This window comes from Pollachius pollachius (genome assembly GCF_949987615.1).
Source record: "Pollachius pollachius genome assembly, chromosome: 17".
Lineage (NCBI taxonomy): Eukaryota > Metazoa > Chordata > Actinopteri > Gadiformes > Gadidae > Pollachius > Pollachius pollachius.
This window is the reverse complement of record NC_136950.1, coordinates 19,094,854-19,110,500: the sequence shown is the minus strand read 5'-3', so window position 1 is coordinate 19,110,500 and position 15,647 is coordinate 19,094,854. Positions and strand designations below refer to the sequence as shown.

Below are 15,647 nucleotides of genomic sequence, written 5' to 3'. Positions count from 1 at the left end.
TAATATTCAAAAGTATTTTGTGTGTTTTGAATATAAATAAAATATGTCCTATTCTAAAACCTGACTATCTTCGTTATTTCATGATTTTGTCTTTTGGCATCTTTACCCCAATCTTTGAAAATAACCTCAGTAACTGCCTCCAAATCAACCTTTACTTTACTAATGGTAAAATATCTACACATAAACGCTTACTGGGCATATGGACAGGTCAGCCTCAGAGCCTCTCAGAAGTGTCACTCTGCTCCTTAAGTTATGGATTATTGGTTTCCTTCATTCTGTCCTTGTTTTGCAATTTCATTTTACACTAACGACATTGTCAGAAGAAAGAGAAACAACAATATATCGCTGTTGGTACAGTAAGGACAGTAAGGAAGTGCCAAGCACTAACATTCACTAGGTTAACCCCTTCCCTGTATACAAAAAAGATAGCTAGGATAAGATGCTACATAATGCTTAGCACTATTTGCAAGTGCCAGGATGTACAACATACAATAAGTGTATAACGGGGGTGGGGGTCAACAAGCTAAACTACACGCTCTATCATTAGGTGGTCCACTGAGACCAGCCCCCCCTTCCAGATCACCACTAATATTGGTCTCTCACTCAATAATCAATAATCGAGGTTCAACTGTGTTTGGACGAACAGAACTAAAGTGTGTAAAAACGATGGGTGGAACAGTCTTGCCATCGCTCCTCGCCCCCACCCCATGATTTCAACACAAAAACTAGCACTTGTCAATGTCATTCCAATGACTCTGATTAAATGCTGCGGCCTGTCTTCGTTATTTCACAACCGTTTTATGACTTGCTTTACTTTCAAAATTAATCCAAACCTAAGTCAGATATGGCGTCAGGTTATGAAAACGTTCAGTCTCTTCTCCGTTAGTGAAGAGGTCTGTCAGGGAGCTCAGAGCTGGCTATGATAGGAATATAAAAGTGGAGGACAGGAAACGGACAGGAAAAAAGGATATGACACGACCTGATAGGAAATAGATTCAGCATCACAGAAAGAGACGGTAGAACACAAAATATACTCTGTGTGATTCAACCGGTGAAAAGAACGAAAGACTCAGAAGGTGATACCTGCCTTCCTGTTCCACTAACTGAACTTCTTCTTTCTAGGTCTGCTTTCAGACCGTCTCACGTCGTAGATCCTTCTATCTGGAGGGACTTGCAGGGAACTCCAACATGCTCCTTAAGGAGGAGGTTTGTGTTTGGGCCTGTTGCTCAAGGATGCCTCCATGCAGGCTGTGGAGCAGAAGGTCACCATAGCCTACACTTTTGCCCCCAATTCGACTGTCATGCATGAAAATACACATGTTACACACTTATTTGGGCCAACGTTAGTTTCGGAACACAGCAAATGTTTGTGTGGGTGAAATGGTCCAGATGCTAATCACCAAACATCCGACTTCTCCCGGGAATCCTCACACTGTGATTGAGCAACTCCTGCAACTGTCTATGAGAGGGGGTGGGGAGTGACCCTGAACTCAGGCTGAAGGACTGGCTATGCTAATGTGGATACTAGCATCTGTGTTCCTGTGAACGGATCGTTTGACGAGAGGTGGAGGATAACTGATGTAAAGTGCTGGAGCACCGGAGTGTTACTGCTGAAATAGGCCGATTAAACACGTGTCTAAACCCATGTGCACTTCTTTCAAGACGCAGCAGAACCAACATGGCCGATATTGCGTCAGGAAGTGGTCGGAAAAGGGCTTCCCTAGGGAGGGTCGGGACATGTTTTAGGTAGATCGATAGTTAGAGAGAGAGATACAAATATTTACATATACATATAAATATATAGATGTACATATAGATCTACAGATCTACAGACAGAGAGAATGAGTGGGCGAACGAGCGATTGTGTGCTAAGAGAGAGAGAGTAAGAACGACAGAGACATCACTCCAGCACTTCTCCTTTTCACAATATAAATATCCCTGTCCTGCTGAGAGAGGGCAGTCCACTGGTCTAACGGTAGAAGAGCATTAACACCAGATCTTCTTTGCCGTCTTCCTGTCTATCTCTTGATCGTTAAGAGCGGCGAATCAGAACCAGTGAAGATGACGACCTGTGGCCCCGTGACGAAGAGCCTGCTGCTGCTGGCTGTGGTGGTCGCTCTGACCGGACAAGGATCTGCAGGTGAGGGGAGGAAGGTGACGATGGGGACCTGGGTTCTCAGGGTACACCAGGAGAACCAAGGTACGGACTGCCATCTTACAATGTGAAAGTTAGGGAAACTAACCGTCTCTCTGTCCATCCTTCAGCAATTTGGAAGCCCATTGAATGCTGCACCAGGGTGAGCAGAAAGGAGATCACTGATACCATCACGAACTACATGGTGCAACGGAGAAACAATCACTGCGTCAATGCCATCATGTAAGTGACCAGCCATATGGAACGAATTGTGTTCAACAGAAACATCTCTAGCTTTGAACGTTTGTTAGGATGTGTGTCTTCGTTTGAATGTGTTAGTATGTGTGTCTTCATTTGAACGTGTGGTAGTATGTGTGTTAAGATGTGTTAACCTCATATAGGGTGTCATTCATGGCTAAGAGACTACTAACGGTGTCTCTGTGTTTTGTGTAGTTTCCAAACGGAGAGCGGTGGTTTGCACTGCTCCAAACATGAGCCCTGGATGATGAAGAAGGTCAGGCAGCTTATGTAAGTGTCCCTCACTCATTCACTCACGTATTCATTCACATATTTTATGAAAAACACAATCTGAGTCTCTGGGTTTGTGTTTCACAGGGCGAAAAAAAGAGCAACATTGGCCTCCATCCCCTCCCTCCTGAAGCTCATCACCTCCAGCTCCTCCACCATTGGAGTGAACCACCGCCATGCCCTCAACGCATTATACCGTCCAATAGAAATGCATCTTATTCAGCGGCGGCCAATGAGCTCCAAGATTCTTTTGAAGAGGAAAACAATGAACTTCTAGAACCTTTTTTTTTTATTCATTTAGAGAACTCCAGACATACAAGCATTTTTTCAAAGTGGTTTAGGGCCACATCTGAATTTTTTTTATTGAGTTCTGAGTGTGAAGTCAGAACAAAAAAAAAAAGATTAACATGTGGCCCTAATCCTCTTCTCTACATTGTCAACCTGTTATAGGTTATTTATTAAATTATGATAATATAGCCCGACATTTAAATGTATTTTCAAAAGAGAGTCCTATTTATTAATTGAATTTATCAATGCCGGCGCATTATGTTACAATTTTATATCGTTGTTTATCTATAAATTCACTGGATTTTTTGAAGGTTCGAGTCATTTATTGATTTATACCTTTTTATCATTTTAATATTTAAAAGTATTTTGTGTGTTTGAATATAAATAAAATATGTCCTATTCTATAACCTGACTCTCTTCATTATTTAATGATTTTGTCTTTTGGCATCTTCACCCCAATCTTTCAAAATAACCTCAGTAACTGCCTCCAAATCAATCATTACTTAACTACTTGTAAAATTTGTAAACAAAAACGCTTAGCTGAGCACATGAACAGGTCAGCCTTAGAGCCTCTCAGAAGTGTCACTCTGCTTCTTAAGTTATGGATTATTGGTTTCCTTCATTCTGTCCTTGTTTTACATTTTCCTTTTACATTAAGGGCATTTAGCAGATTGTTTTATCCAAAGCGACTTACATGTACATTTATCAGAAGAGAAACAATATATTGCTGTCGTCATCCATGATACGATGCATATTAACAAGCACCAATAATTAATATCTTTTAAGGGAATCGTGGTAAATCATGTGATTGTGCGATAAGAATGCCATTCTCCAGTTTGAGATGAACATGGACAGCATGTTTGGTTCGTGGAAGGCCTAAATTATAACCTTAAATTACCTTAAGCCTTAATTCTATTTTCTGTGAACAACAAACATATTCTGTTCATTTAATTTATCTAAATATACCACGCCCGGTTCACTTGCATCCTTATATATCTTCATAAATTTGGTTCATCTTTCTAATCTACAGTAATTTGTCTGAACTCTTTTCACTCTGGCCACTAGAGGGCGGTCGAGAGATTATGAGTCTGCATGAACCAGCAAGTTCACAAATGGGATCTGTTTTACATGACATCCATTCTATTAAAGCGATTGAGTGAGTCAATGCGTGATAGAGTGATGTCTGGGAATGTGAACCTTGTGTCTACTGAGGGAGGGGGGCATGTGATGGAGGTTGTTAGTTGTTCCCATGGTAACCTGGTCAGTCACTAAGGTATGCACGTGATTCATGAGCATGGGGTGTGGCTCCTTAGATTAACGCTTACTCTGCCCACCTTTAAATCAAGACTGAAGACTTTTATGTTTGCTTTAGCTCTGCTAAAAGCAACTCTGCCTTTATTTTCTATTTTATTACTAAAATGCCCTTTAAACTTTGCCTTTATTTTCTATTTTTTCCTGAAAGATACATGATCTGATACCAGAGAAAGGATAAGGGTTTGAGACAAAAGTTCTGTCTGGGTTAGAGCCCTAAAATCTGGGTTGGAGTCCCGGCGAACGGACCAAATTCTTTTAAGTCGGGTTGGAGTCCTGACGTGGGTAACTGAAGGGTTTGAGACCCAAGTTCTGTCTGGGTTAGAGTCCTAGAATCCGGGTTGGAGTCCCAAAGAAAGGACCAAGTTCCTTTAGGTCGGGTTGGACTCCCGAACTATTTTACTCATTTTTTGCATATATCTTCTTTTACTTACCTATTATTTTATTTTATTGTATGACAATGTTTATATGTGAAGCTCTTTGAGTCTGCCTTGTGTATGAAAAGTGCTATATAAATAAAGTTCCCTTGCCTTATCGTCAGTATGACTATCTATCTATCCATCTATCTACATGTTCGTCTGTCTGTCTATCTATCTATCTGGCTTTAGCATCTACAGTAGCTGCTATCATTGCTTTACACAGGAATTGGGTTAGCCTAGCGATTGTAATACTTGCACTTGGTTCTATGAACATCTTTACGGTACCGACAGCGATATATTGTTTCACTTCTTATGACAAATGTACTTATTGTAACAAATGCACTTATTGTAAATCGCTTTGGATAAAAGCGTCTGCTAAATTCCCTAAATGTAAATGTAAATGGCTGTATGTCTGTCTGTCGGCCTCTTTCTGTTATATATCCATCAATACATCTCTCTCTTTATATCCATCTATCTATCTTTCTCTATCTGGCTGTATGTCTGTCTGTCGGCCTCTTTCTGTTATATATCCATCAATACATCTCTCTCTTTATATCCATCTATCTATCTTTCTCTATCTGGCTGTATGTCTGTCTGTCACTCTTTCTTTCTGCATCCCTTTCTGTCTATCCACCAATAAATCTCTCTCTCTTTATGTCTATCTATCTATCAGGCTGTATGTCTGCCTGTCTCTCTTTCCTGCTTGTCATCATATTTGTCTCATTCAAAAGTTTGAGCACAAGTTTTCCCCACTTCATTGAAATGCTCTCGTAGGGAGAGGAAGTGAAACAATGACCTCAAGTGTCTTTTCAGACAGTCAGTGATTCTGAGGAAACGCCTTTGGGGATAAAATGAGGAAACAATCGCGTGAAAACGATGAGAACAAGACCAAAATTCTGAATCATGCAGTGTAAATCATGGAGCATGTCCTAAAAATGGGGCGATAAAAACATTTAGAAGATGCTGTTTTCATCCAAATGATTTACAGGTGAGGATGAGAGGAAAGAAGACATGCAGCCAATATTATATGTAGAGTTACTAAACACATTCCAAGGAAGCAAGTTCTGCAGACACACCTGGACAGAGCCGACCAGAGTGGCTATTGGGACAACCAGAGGTGTACATATTGGGGTAGATATATATGGTAGCAAATTGTATATATTTATTTTACTTTAAGGTTGTTTCAATATGGCTTTAAACCAATGCTGATATGTAGAAACATCAGACTCATGTTAACCACATTGTACCTTTACCAGCATTATGTTTTAACTAAAATGGAAATAATTGGGACCAGTCACATAAACAAAAGATTACATGGTCGCTCACCTAGTGGCCATTTTGGTTCTAATCCCACGTGCATTTCTTTCAAGACGCAGCAGAACCAACATGGCCGACAGTTAAATAAGGCTTGAATTAACTTCCAAGAAACAAAAGGCGTAGGAGGCATTCTTTCTAGGTTTGCAGTCCTCCATCCTCTTACCTTTCTTGGTTCCTTCCCTTTTCCAGAGCAAACGGATTTGACAGAGACTTGCGATATTGCGTCAGAAAGCGGTCGGAAAAGGGCTTCCCTAGGGAGGGTCGAGAGACATAACTCCAGCACTTCTCCTTTTCACAATATAAATATCCCTCCCTGCTAAGAGAGGGCAGTCAACTGTTCTAACGGTAGAAGAGCATTAACACCAGATCTTCTCTGCTGTCTTCCTCTCTATCTCTCGATCGTCAAAATCAGTCAATCAGAACCAGTGAAGATGACGACCTGTGGCACCGCGACGAAGAGCCTGCTGCTGCTGGCTGTGGTGGTCGCTCTGACCGGACAAGGATCTGCAGGTGAGGGGAGGATGGTGACGATGGTGCCCTGGGTTCTCAGGGTACACCAGGAGAACCAAGGTACGGACTGCCATCTTACAATGTGAACGTTAGGGAAAACTAACCGTCTTTCTGTCTCTTCTTCAGCATCTGAGAAGTTCTCTGAATGCTGCACCAAGGTGTCCACACAGCAGATCACTGAAACCATCGTGGGCTACATGGTGCAAAAGAGAAACAATCACTGTGTCAATGCCATCATGTAAGTGACCAGCCATATGTAATGAATGTGTTCTTCAAAAGAAACATCTCTACCTTTGAACGTTTGTTAGGATGTGTGTCTTCATTTGAAAGTGTCTTAGGATCTGTGTCTCCGTTTGAACGTGTTTTCGGTTGTGTGTCTTCGTTTGAACGTGTGTGTTAGGATGTGTTAACCTCATATAGGGTGTCATCCAAGGCTCAGACTACTCACGGTGTCTCTGTGTTTTGTGTAGTTTCCAAACAGAGAGTGGTGTTTTGTACTGCTTCAAACATGATGAGCCCTGGGTGATGAAGAAGCTCAGGCAGCTAAGGTATGTGTCCCTCACTCATTCACTGACATATTCATTCACTCACACACTCATTCTTTCACAAACTCATTCACACAGAGATTATGAAAAACAAACTGAGTCTCTGTGTCTGTGTTTCACAGGGCGACAAAAAGAACACCATTGGCCTCCACCCCCTCCCTCCTGAAGCTCATCACCTCCAGCTCCTCTCCTCCACCATTGGAGGGAACCACCGGCACGCCCTCAACGCATTATACCGTCCAATAGAAATGCATCTCATTCAGCGCCGGCCAATGAGCTCCAAGATGGCTGACCAGATACTTTTGAAGAGGAAAACGAAAATGAACTGCTTGAGTTTTTTTCTAAATTAATTTAGAGAACTCCAGATATACAAGCATTTTTTTGGAAGTGGTTTAGGGCCACACGTGATTTTTTTGCTTTGAAGTCAGAACTCAAGAAAAAGAATCACATGTGGCCCTAATTCTCTTCTCTACATTGTCAACCCGAAACAGGTTATTTATTAAATTATGATAATATAGCACGACATTTAAATGTATTTTCAAAAGAGAGTCCTATTTATTAATTGTATTTATCAATGTCAGCGCATTATGTTACAATGTTGTATCGTTGTTTTTCAATAAGTTCACGGGATTTGATGAAGGTTCTAGCTATTTATTCATTTATAAGTTTTTAGCATTTTAATATTCAAAAGTATTTGTTGTGTTTGAATATAAATAATATATGTCTTATTCTATAACCTGACTCTCCATCTTCATTATTTCATGATTTTGTCTTTTGGCATCTATACCCCAATCTTTGAAGATAACCTCAGTAACTGCCTCCAAATCAGTTTCCTTCATTCTGTCCTTGTTTTATATTTTCATTTTACATTTAAGGCATTTGGCAGACGCTTTTATCCAAAGTGACTTACAGTATGTACATTGGTCAGAAGAAAGAGAAACAACAATTAATTGTTGTCGGATGTCAGTAAAGTAAGGATGTTCATAGAACCAAGTGCCAAGCACTAACAATCGCTAGGTTAACCCATTCCCTGTATACAACAAAGATAGCTAGCATAAGATGCTACTCCATGCTAAGTACTATTCTTAAATGCAAGGACACACAACAAACAACAAGTGTGTACATTAAGTGCCAGGACGTACAACACACAATAAGTTGAATTACTGCTGTCTATCAGGGCCTGTATTGCCTTCCAAGAAACCGACATAGGAGACGTCATTTCTTGGTATGCAATCCCCCTTCCTCTTTCCTTTCTGAGTTCCTTCCCTTTTTCACCCAAAGGGACTTGAAAAAAACGTCCGATACATCCATAAAAGGGCTTCCCTTTGGGGGGTTAGGGCATCTTGTTCTACCGGTAGACTGAAGGTCATGGAGACAGAAACCCACTGCTTTCGTCTGTGAGTCCAACACCCTGGCAACGACACTGTGGTTGCATGTCTGTCACGCCCAACGCACACAAAGTGCGGATTCACGCAGAATGTGCGTAGTTCGACCCGAAAAAACAAAATGGAATCATAGTGTTTCAATGGAGCAAAGCACATTTCACAATGACGGCATGACGCTTTTATGCAGAGTCTAGTTGAACTTGTGAGTCCTGAGCACATGGAGCACTAATAAAGCGAGGCTGCCTTTTTTCACTCAAATGTGTCTGTGACTGATCTGCCTTATTCGTTCTCTCCTTCACAGCACAGAGATCAATAAAGAGGGGGGTTGCTTGAGTGATGAGATCAGATGAAGTTGCACAAATGAGGTTCATTGAATTTGTATGACACACAAATCAACTGTAGCAATGAGGAACACGGCACGAGTTGTTTCCTACTGGGCCTGTGGTTCGACTTTGACAAGGAGTCTCCTTATGATTCCTGACCTCACCCCTCCCGACCCCAGCCTCCCTCACACCCACACCATGTCTGTCATACTTCAACATGTTAACGTTTTAACTCACACGACTTACAATAAGTACATTTGTCAGAAGAAAATATATGGTTGTCGGTACGGTAAGGGTGTCCATGGAACCAAGTGCCAAGCACTAACAATTGGTAGCTTAACCCATTCCCTGTGCTAAACAAAGATAGCTGGGATAAGGTGCTACATAATGCTAAGCACTATTTGCAAGTGCCAGGACGTACAACATACAATAAGTGTGTAGATTAAGTGCCAGGACGTACAACATACAATAAGTGTGTACATTGAACGCGTAGGTAGGATACGTAGGATCACCCCCACTGTTAGGGGTGATCCTCTTCCAGGTCACCCCGAACAGTGGTCTCTCACTCAATAATCATTGGGGTTCAATGGTGTACGGACGATTAGAACAAAATTGATAGACAAAAGTGTTAAAAAGATGGGAGGACAGTCTTGCCATCGTTACTCGCCCCAACCCCATGATGTCGAAACTAAAACGAGAATGTTTATGTCATCATGTCCAACTGACTGTCATTCCAATGAGTCTGATGAAATGCTGCGGCCTATCTTCATTATTTCACAACCGTTTTTTTATGACTTGCTTAACATTCTAATTAAATCTTAAACGTAAGACAGATATCCCCACAGGTCAGGCTATGAAAACGTTCTGGCCTCTGCTCTGTTAGTGAAGAGTACTTTCAGAGATCTCAGAGCTGACTATGATAGAATTATATAAAAGAGGAGGACAGGATAAGGACAGACAGAAAGGATATGACACCACCTGATTGGAATTAGATTCAGCTTCACAGAAAGAGACGGTGGAACACTAACTATACTTTGTGTGACGCAACCGGTGAAAAGAACGAACAACTGAATCAGGTCCTAAAGCAGCCAAATTACTTGCCCGACGCTTGCGTAAACAACAAGTGGATAGTTCCATCCATAAGATACGGGACCCAGAAACAAATCATTTGAAATATCAACCACAGGAAATAGAGGCCATTTTTCTAAATTATTATAAACAATTGTATACAGAGACCTCTAATACCAAAGTGGAAGCCATGCAAATGTTTCTTAATGAACTTGATTTGCCTTGTATTGGCAAAGTACAAAATGATTTCATTATAGCAGATTTTACACTAGAAGAAATAAATAATGCAATTGGCAACTTAAAATCAAGTAAAACTCCAGGTAGTGATGGCTTCCCTGCGGAGTGATATAAAACCTTTAAAGAAGAACTAGCTCCACTCCTGCTAAAAAACATTTAATTGGATTAAAAGAGAATGTAAACTTCCGCCATCATGGAATGAGGGAGTCATTACAATACTCCCAAAGGAGGGCAAAGATAGGGAATATAGTAGTAATTATAGGCCTATTTCAATTCTCAATGTAGATTAAAAAATGTACACAGCCATTATCGCAAAAAGACTTGAGAATATTCTCCCATAATTAATAGACGAGGACCAAACAGGATTTGTAAAAAGCCGACAAACACATGACAATATTAGAAGGACTCTACATTTGATAGATAGAATAGAAAGGGAAAATAAAAAGGCAGTAATGCTAAGCCTTGACGCCGAAAAGTCTTTTGATCGGGTCAATTGGCAATTCCTGTATCAAACTTTAGATAGATTTGGCTTCAATGAGCAATCTGTAGATTTAATAAGAACACTTTATCAACAACCAACAGCAAAAATAAAATTAATGGGTCATTATCTCCATAATTTATATTACAAAGAGGAACTAGACAAGGTTGTTGTCTCAGCCCCACGTTATTTGCTTTTTATATTGAACCCCTGGCCCAGACAATCCGTCAACATGAACAACTGCAAGGCATCACAATTGGACATAGAGATCATTTAATTAGTTTATTCGCGGACGATATTTTGGTCCATTTAGTGGATCCTGAGAAGTCGTTCCCCATATTGATGGACATCCTCGTAGAATTTAATTATTATGCTGGTTACAAACGAAATATTACAAAGACACAACTTTTGTCATTTAATTACAAGCCTTCAGAAGAAATAAAACATAGGCATGATTTAAAATGGGATATGGAAGAAATAAAATATTTAGGGGTAATCATGACAAAAAATTTGAACAGATTATACGAGGCAAACTATAATTTGATTAATCAGAATATTAAAAAGGATATTGAACGATGGTCCACCTATCCATTGGATTTTGGCAGTAAGATAAATGCAATTAAGATGACCACGTTGCCTAGATTGCTATACCTGTTTCAAGCTTTGCCAGTAGGGGTTCCTAAACACCAGTTCTTTACCTGGGATAGACTTATTTCTAGGTTTATCTGGGATGGAAAGAAGCCTAGAATAAGATACACAACACTGCAGTTGGCCAAGCATAAAGGAGGAATGGCACTCCCAAATCTCAAAGATTACTTTAATGCAGCTCAGTTCCGTCCCCTTTTTCTGTGGTGTAATGATAACTATTTTGCTAGATGGAAGGAAATTGAGACATATGTTGAGGGTTATCAGATCCAGTCGGTTTTTGGAGAAAAAGAAATCCCCCTATTACTCAAAAGTCAAATAGATTCAATAACCTCTGGCTCACTGGAGTTTTGGTTTGATTTTGTAAGGCAATTCAAACTAAGGAAAGACCAGAAAGCACTTAGATGGTTAGCCTTTGACACTCAATTTAAACCAGGAGAAAATGATGCCATATTTAAGCAATGGGGAGTAAAAGGTATTAAGGCAGTGTGTACACTGATGGAAAAAAACAAAGAATTACAGACTTTCCAAAAACTAAAAGAAACATTTTCTCTTCATAATCGGGACTTATTTAGGTATATACAATTTAGAGATTATTATAATAAAGAAATGAAGATGGAAATTTCTCACGAAATAAACCCAGTTATAAATATGATCAATGCATATAAACCAAATAGTAAAAGTGTAAAAGTAATCTCCATGTTTTTTGACAGTATTATGGAATGTAAGGGTAACTCAACATTGTATCTAAAATTAAGGTGGGAAAAAGAATTAAATGTAGACATTTCATCAGATGTATGGTACGATATGTGTGAAACTCAACATACTTCCACAAGTTCAACAACTGAGGGTATTCAACTGGAAAAATTTGGTGTGTTTTTTTATTACACCTAAAATCAGCAGTAAAGCATCTTCAACACCCCAACCATGTTGGAGACAGTGTGGCTGCTTAGAAGCACACCACACGCATATTTTCTGGAGTTGTGAAAAACTGAAGTCATTTTGGAAAGATGTACATTTAATCTTAATTAATGTGCTTGGATATAAGATTCCTTTGTCATGCAATGTCTTGATCTTTGGTCACATTTCACTGGTTACTCTACAGAGGAACAGATACTTTGTAAAAGTACTCCTAACAGCAGCAAGGAAAACCATAACTAGAAGCTGGTATAAACCTGATTCACCTAAACAGCAACAATGGTTTGATGTCATTCAGGAAATAAGGTCAATGGAACGACTGACTTGTGTGATACGTTTGAGGTTAGATTTGTATGCTAAGAGATGGCAGAAGTGGATACTTTACTTAGACAAACTGTAAGGACACTGGCTCACAGTCTGTTTGCATTCAAGTGTAAGGCAGCTACTTGAGCTGTGCTTAATCTTTACATAGGTATGTATTTCATCTTTTTATCTACGCCACGTTTTCCCACAGGCTCCGTTTTTGTTTGTTTTTGTTACAATTGTTTGTTCATTATTGTATGTTTGTTTTATCTGCACTAAATTGACATCTGCAAGTTGATCTTAATATGTGTAGTTGAGATGTGCTAAAAACTCAATAAAAACTAAAGTATAAAAAAAAAAAAAAAGAAAAGAACGAACAACTCAGAAGGTGAATTTCTGCCTTCCTGTTCCACTAACGGAACTTCTTCTTTCTAGGTCTGCTTTCAGACCGTCTCACGTCGTAGATCCTTCTATCTGGAGGGACTTGCAGGGAACTCCAACATGCTCCTTGAGGAGGAGGTTTGGGTCTCTTGCTCAAGGATGCCTCCATGCAGGCTGTGGAGCAGAAGGTCACCGTAGCCTACACTTTTGCCCCCTATTTGACATGCATGAAAAAACACACGGTACACACAAGGGCTGTGCAATTAATCAAATTTTGATCACGATTTCGATTCTTGGGTCAAACCATCTCCAAATTGATGAAATCGAGTTGGAAGGATTCTTTTGGAATTTTCCGTTGTCTGTGAGGTTTTGTGAAAGAGACGCGCGTGCGCAATCCAATCCCTCCCCCAGAGCATTCGACGCGGCCCCGCGAGCTGTGTGTGTGTGGTGACCTTATTCAGAGAACAGCGCGAGCAAGATGGCAGAGGAAGGACAGCCGCATTCTCTCGATGAAAAGGGTAAAACAAGTTCTCTAATATGGCAACACTACGGATTCGAAGAAGACGACGATTACAACCACTCTGTATAATGCGACTCCCTATCCGTCGAATTCGGATAGGCACACGAAAATCACAGCTGCCATCTGGTATTTTTTAGCTAAAGATATGCACCCTATCAGTAAAGTCGAGGATGAGGGTTTCAAGAAGCTTATCAAAACTTTGGACAAACGGTATGCGTTGCCATCCTGGCCCCATTTCAGCAGAGTGGTTCTGCCAAATATGTATGAGAAATGTCGAAAAGAAGTTGAAGAAGTGTCTATAGCGGACAACTTCGCAGCAACGACAGATCTATGGTCAAGCCGCACGATGGAGCCATATATTAGCCTGACTGTGCACTTCATTGATACCGAATTTACATTGAGAGTGAGATGTCTCCAAACGGCGTTCATGCCCGAAGACCATACTGGACGCAACATCCCCCATGGACTGAGGGAAGCTCTGGTGGAATGGGGATTAAACGAGGGAAAGCTCATCTGCGTCACCACAGACATTGCCGCTAATATAAAGTTTGTGCCGGAGGTCAATGGATAGCTGAGGCTCCAATGCTTCGGGCACAGACTGCACCTGGCCATGGGTGAGTATAGGCTACAATTAAGTCCAAAACACACCGCCGCCGAACGGCGCACGTCAAAACAGCCGCCCCTATTATTTTCTATGTACACCTCCACACCGGCGCTACACTTCACGCCACTGTCCTATTTCACAGCGTCGCAAGTTTTTTCGACTATATTCCTGTTGAGGTGCCGCAGCACGACGCTTCCTATGTGCTATACTAGGGGCGCCGCGGCGGCAGGGTGTTTTGCACTTTACGCTATTTTTGTGTACAAAAAGCGATGAAGGTTAGATAAGTGATGATACAGTGAACCAGATAACAAAATAATTAGGACAATATCATTGGCCATATCATGCCACTGCCCCTTTTTTATACTATGCCATCATAGCCTACTAAATATATTATATTATATGCCTATAATATAATATTTTATTCATCTCAGCTCAAGCTTAACTCACAAACATTGCTTGGAAACATACCTTGGCTGTGTATCAATGTGTGGCAGAGATGTAGAACAGCCCAGAACTGCATTCATTATCTCTCAGTAAATTATCTATGATGGCAGTTGTCATGTTTTTCATGAAAAGGGATCTGTTTCAAACAGAATTACTTCCCAGGTGCAGTGAGGACTTCCCAATACTAGCCAAATAATAGCATGATTGCTCTTCTGTCATACTATGTGATACTAAATGTGTTTTTATTTGAGAGAATTCAATGAAGGTGCAGGATCGGCCGTGCAATGGGGGTCTGCAAGAGGTTGGTCAGCAGTTTTTCCTATAGCTGGAAAAAAAAGGGGGAACTTGAAGTGGTGCAGAAGCAGTTGAATCTGCCTGAACACTCCCTGAAGACAGAATGTCAAACCAGATGGGGTTCTAGGCAGGCCATGATCGAGAGGATCCTTGAGCAGCAGAAGGCTGTTGCCCAGGTGCTCTCTAATGAACGGAAACTCAGACATCTCACCCTCTCCTGGCAGGATGTTGATGTGCTAGAAGCTGTCAATAAGTCACTTAGCCCCCTGGTTGAATTCACGGATGTACTTTCTGGAGAGAAATATGTAAATGTGTCTTTTGTGAAACCAACCCTTCACCTCTTCAACAATTTAATTTTGGAAGAACGGAGGGTGACACAGAACTTGCCAAAACCATCAAACACAAGATACTGGAGTATCTCAATGACAAATACAGTGACCAAGCAACAAAAGAGCTACTTGACATGGCCTCTGCCCTGGACCCAAGGTTCAAATTAAAATATGTTGATGAAGACCTCCTTGAATCCATTGTAGACCGACTGAAAGTGGAGATGAAGGACTTGATGACTGCCAGTGTCAGGGTAGTAATAATAATAATAATAATAATAACAACAGATTAAGTGCATGCATTGTAAGCAAATATTGTGATATTAAAACCACAACTGTTTTCCATTTTCTTCTTTTGCTTCTAGGAAGCCCCTCTTGGATACAGAGGATGCTGGTGCTTGCAAGAAGAGGAAGAAGGGCCTGGGCAGCTTCTTCAAGGTCGCCACAGACAAGGCTGCAGGGACCACCACTCCTCCACTACAGGACCAAGCCATTGCTCTTGAGATCCAGTCTTACTTCCAGATGGAGACACTAGATCCTGAGGAGGACCCTCTGACGTGGTGGAGATACCCAAATGATATTCCCACCCACGCCTTTCAAAATTGGCCAGGAAATATTTGTGTATTCCTGCCACAAGTTCCTCTTCAGAGCGAGTCTTTAGCACTGGTG

General features: G+C 40.8%; 1 protein-coding gene and 1 pseudogene across 2 annotated transcripts; both read left to right on the top strand.

The window, feature by feature from the left end:
* The first annotated feature begins 2,061 nt into the window (after positions 1–2,061).
* LOC307088582 lies at positions 2,062–2,868 on the top strand (annotated as a pseudogene). The gene is made up of 4 exons: positions 2,062–2,140; positions 2,266–2,377; positions 2,588–2,662; positions 2,750–2,868. The product of its transcript is annotated as an uncharacterized misc_RNA (transcript).
* A 3,478-nt stretch (positions 2,869–6,346) lies between these two features.
* Positions 6,347–7,788, top strand: LOC307088580 (uncharacterized protein). Its single transcript, XM_079754513.1, has 4 exons — positions 6,347–6,507; positions 6,634–6,745; positions 6,978–7,055; positions 7,175–7,788. The coding sequence occupies exons 1-4, from the start codon at positions 6,429–6,431 to the stop codon at positions 7,296–7,298; spliced, it is 393 nt and encodes a 130-aa protein (XP_079610639.1). The 5' UTR covers positions 6,347–6,428; the 3' UTR covers positions 7,299–7,788.
* Positions 7,789–15,647: the final 7,859 nt, after the last annotated feature.

What these genes read in the sequence shown, in the direction of transcription:
- LOC307088580 (XM_079754513.1), top strand. Translation starts at nt 6,429, where the DNA reads ATGACGACCTGTGGCACCGCGACGAAGAGCCTGCTGCTGCTGGCTGTG. An exon ending in GACCGGACAAGGATCTGCAG is followed by an intron (nt 6,508 to 6,633) that starts GTGAGGGGAGGA and finishes TCTCTTCTTCAG; the next exon opens with CATCTGAGAAGTTCTCTGAA. An exon ending in AAGAAGCTCAGGCAGCTAAG is followed by an intron (nt 7,056 to 7,174) that starts GTATGTGTCCCT and finishes TGTGTTTCACAG; the next exon opens with GGCGACAAAAAGAACACCAT.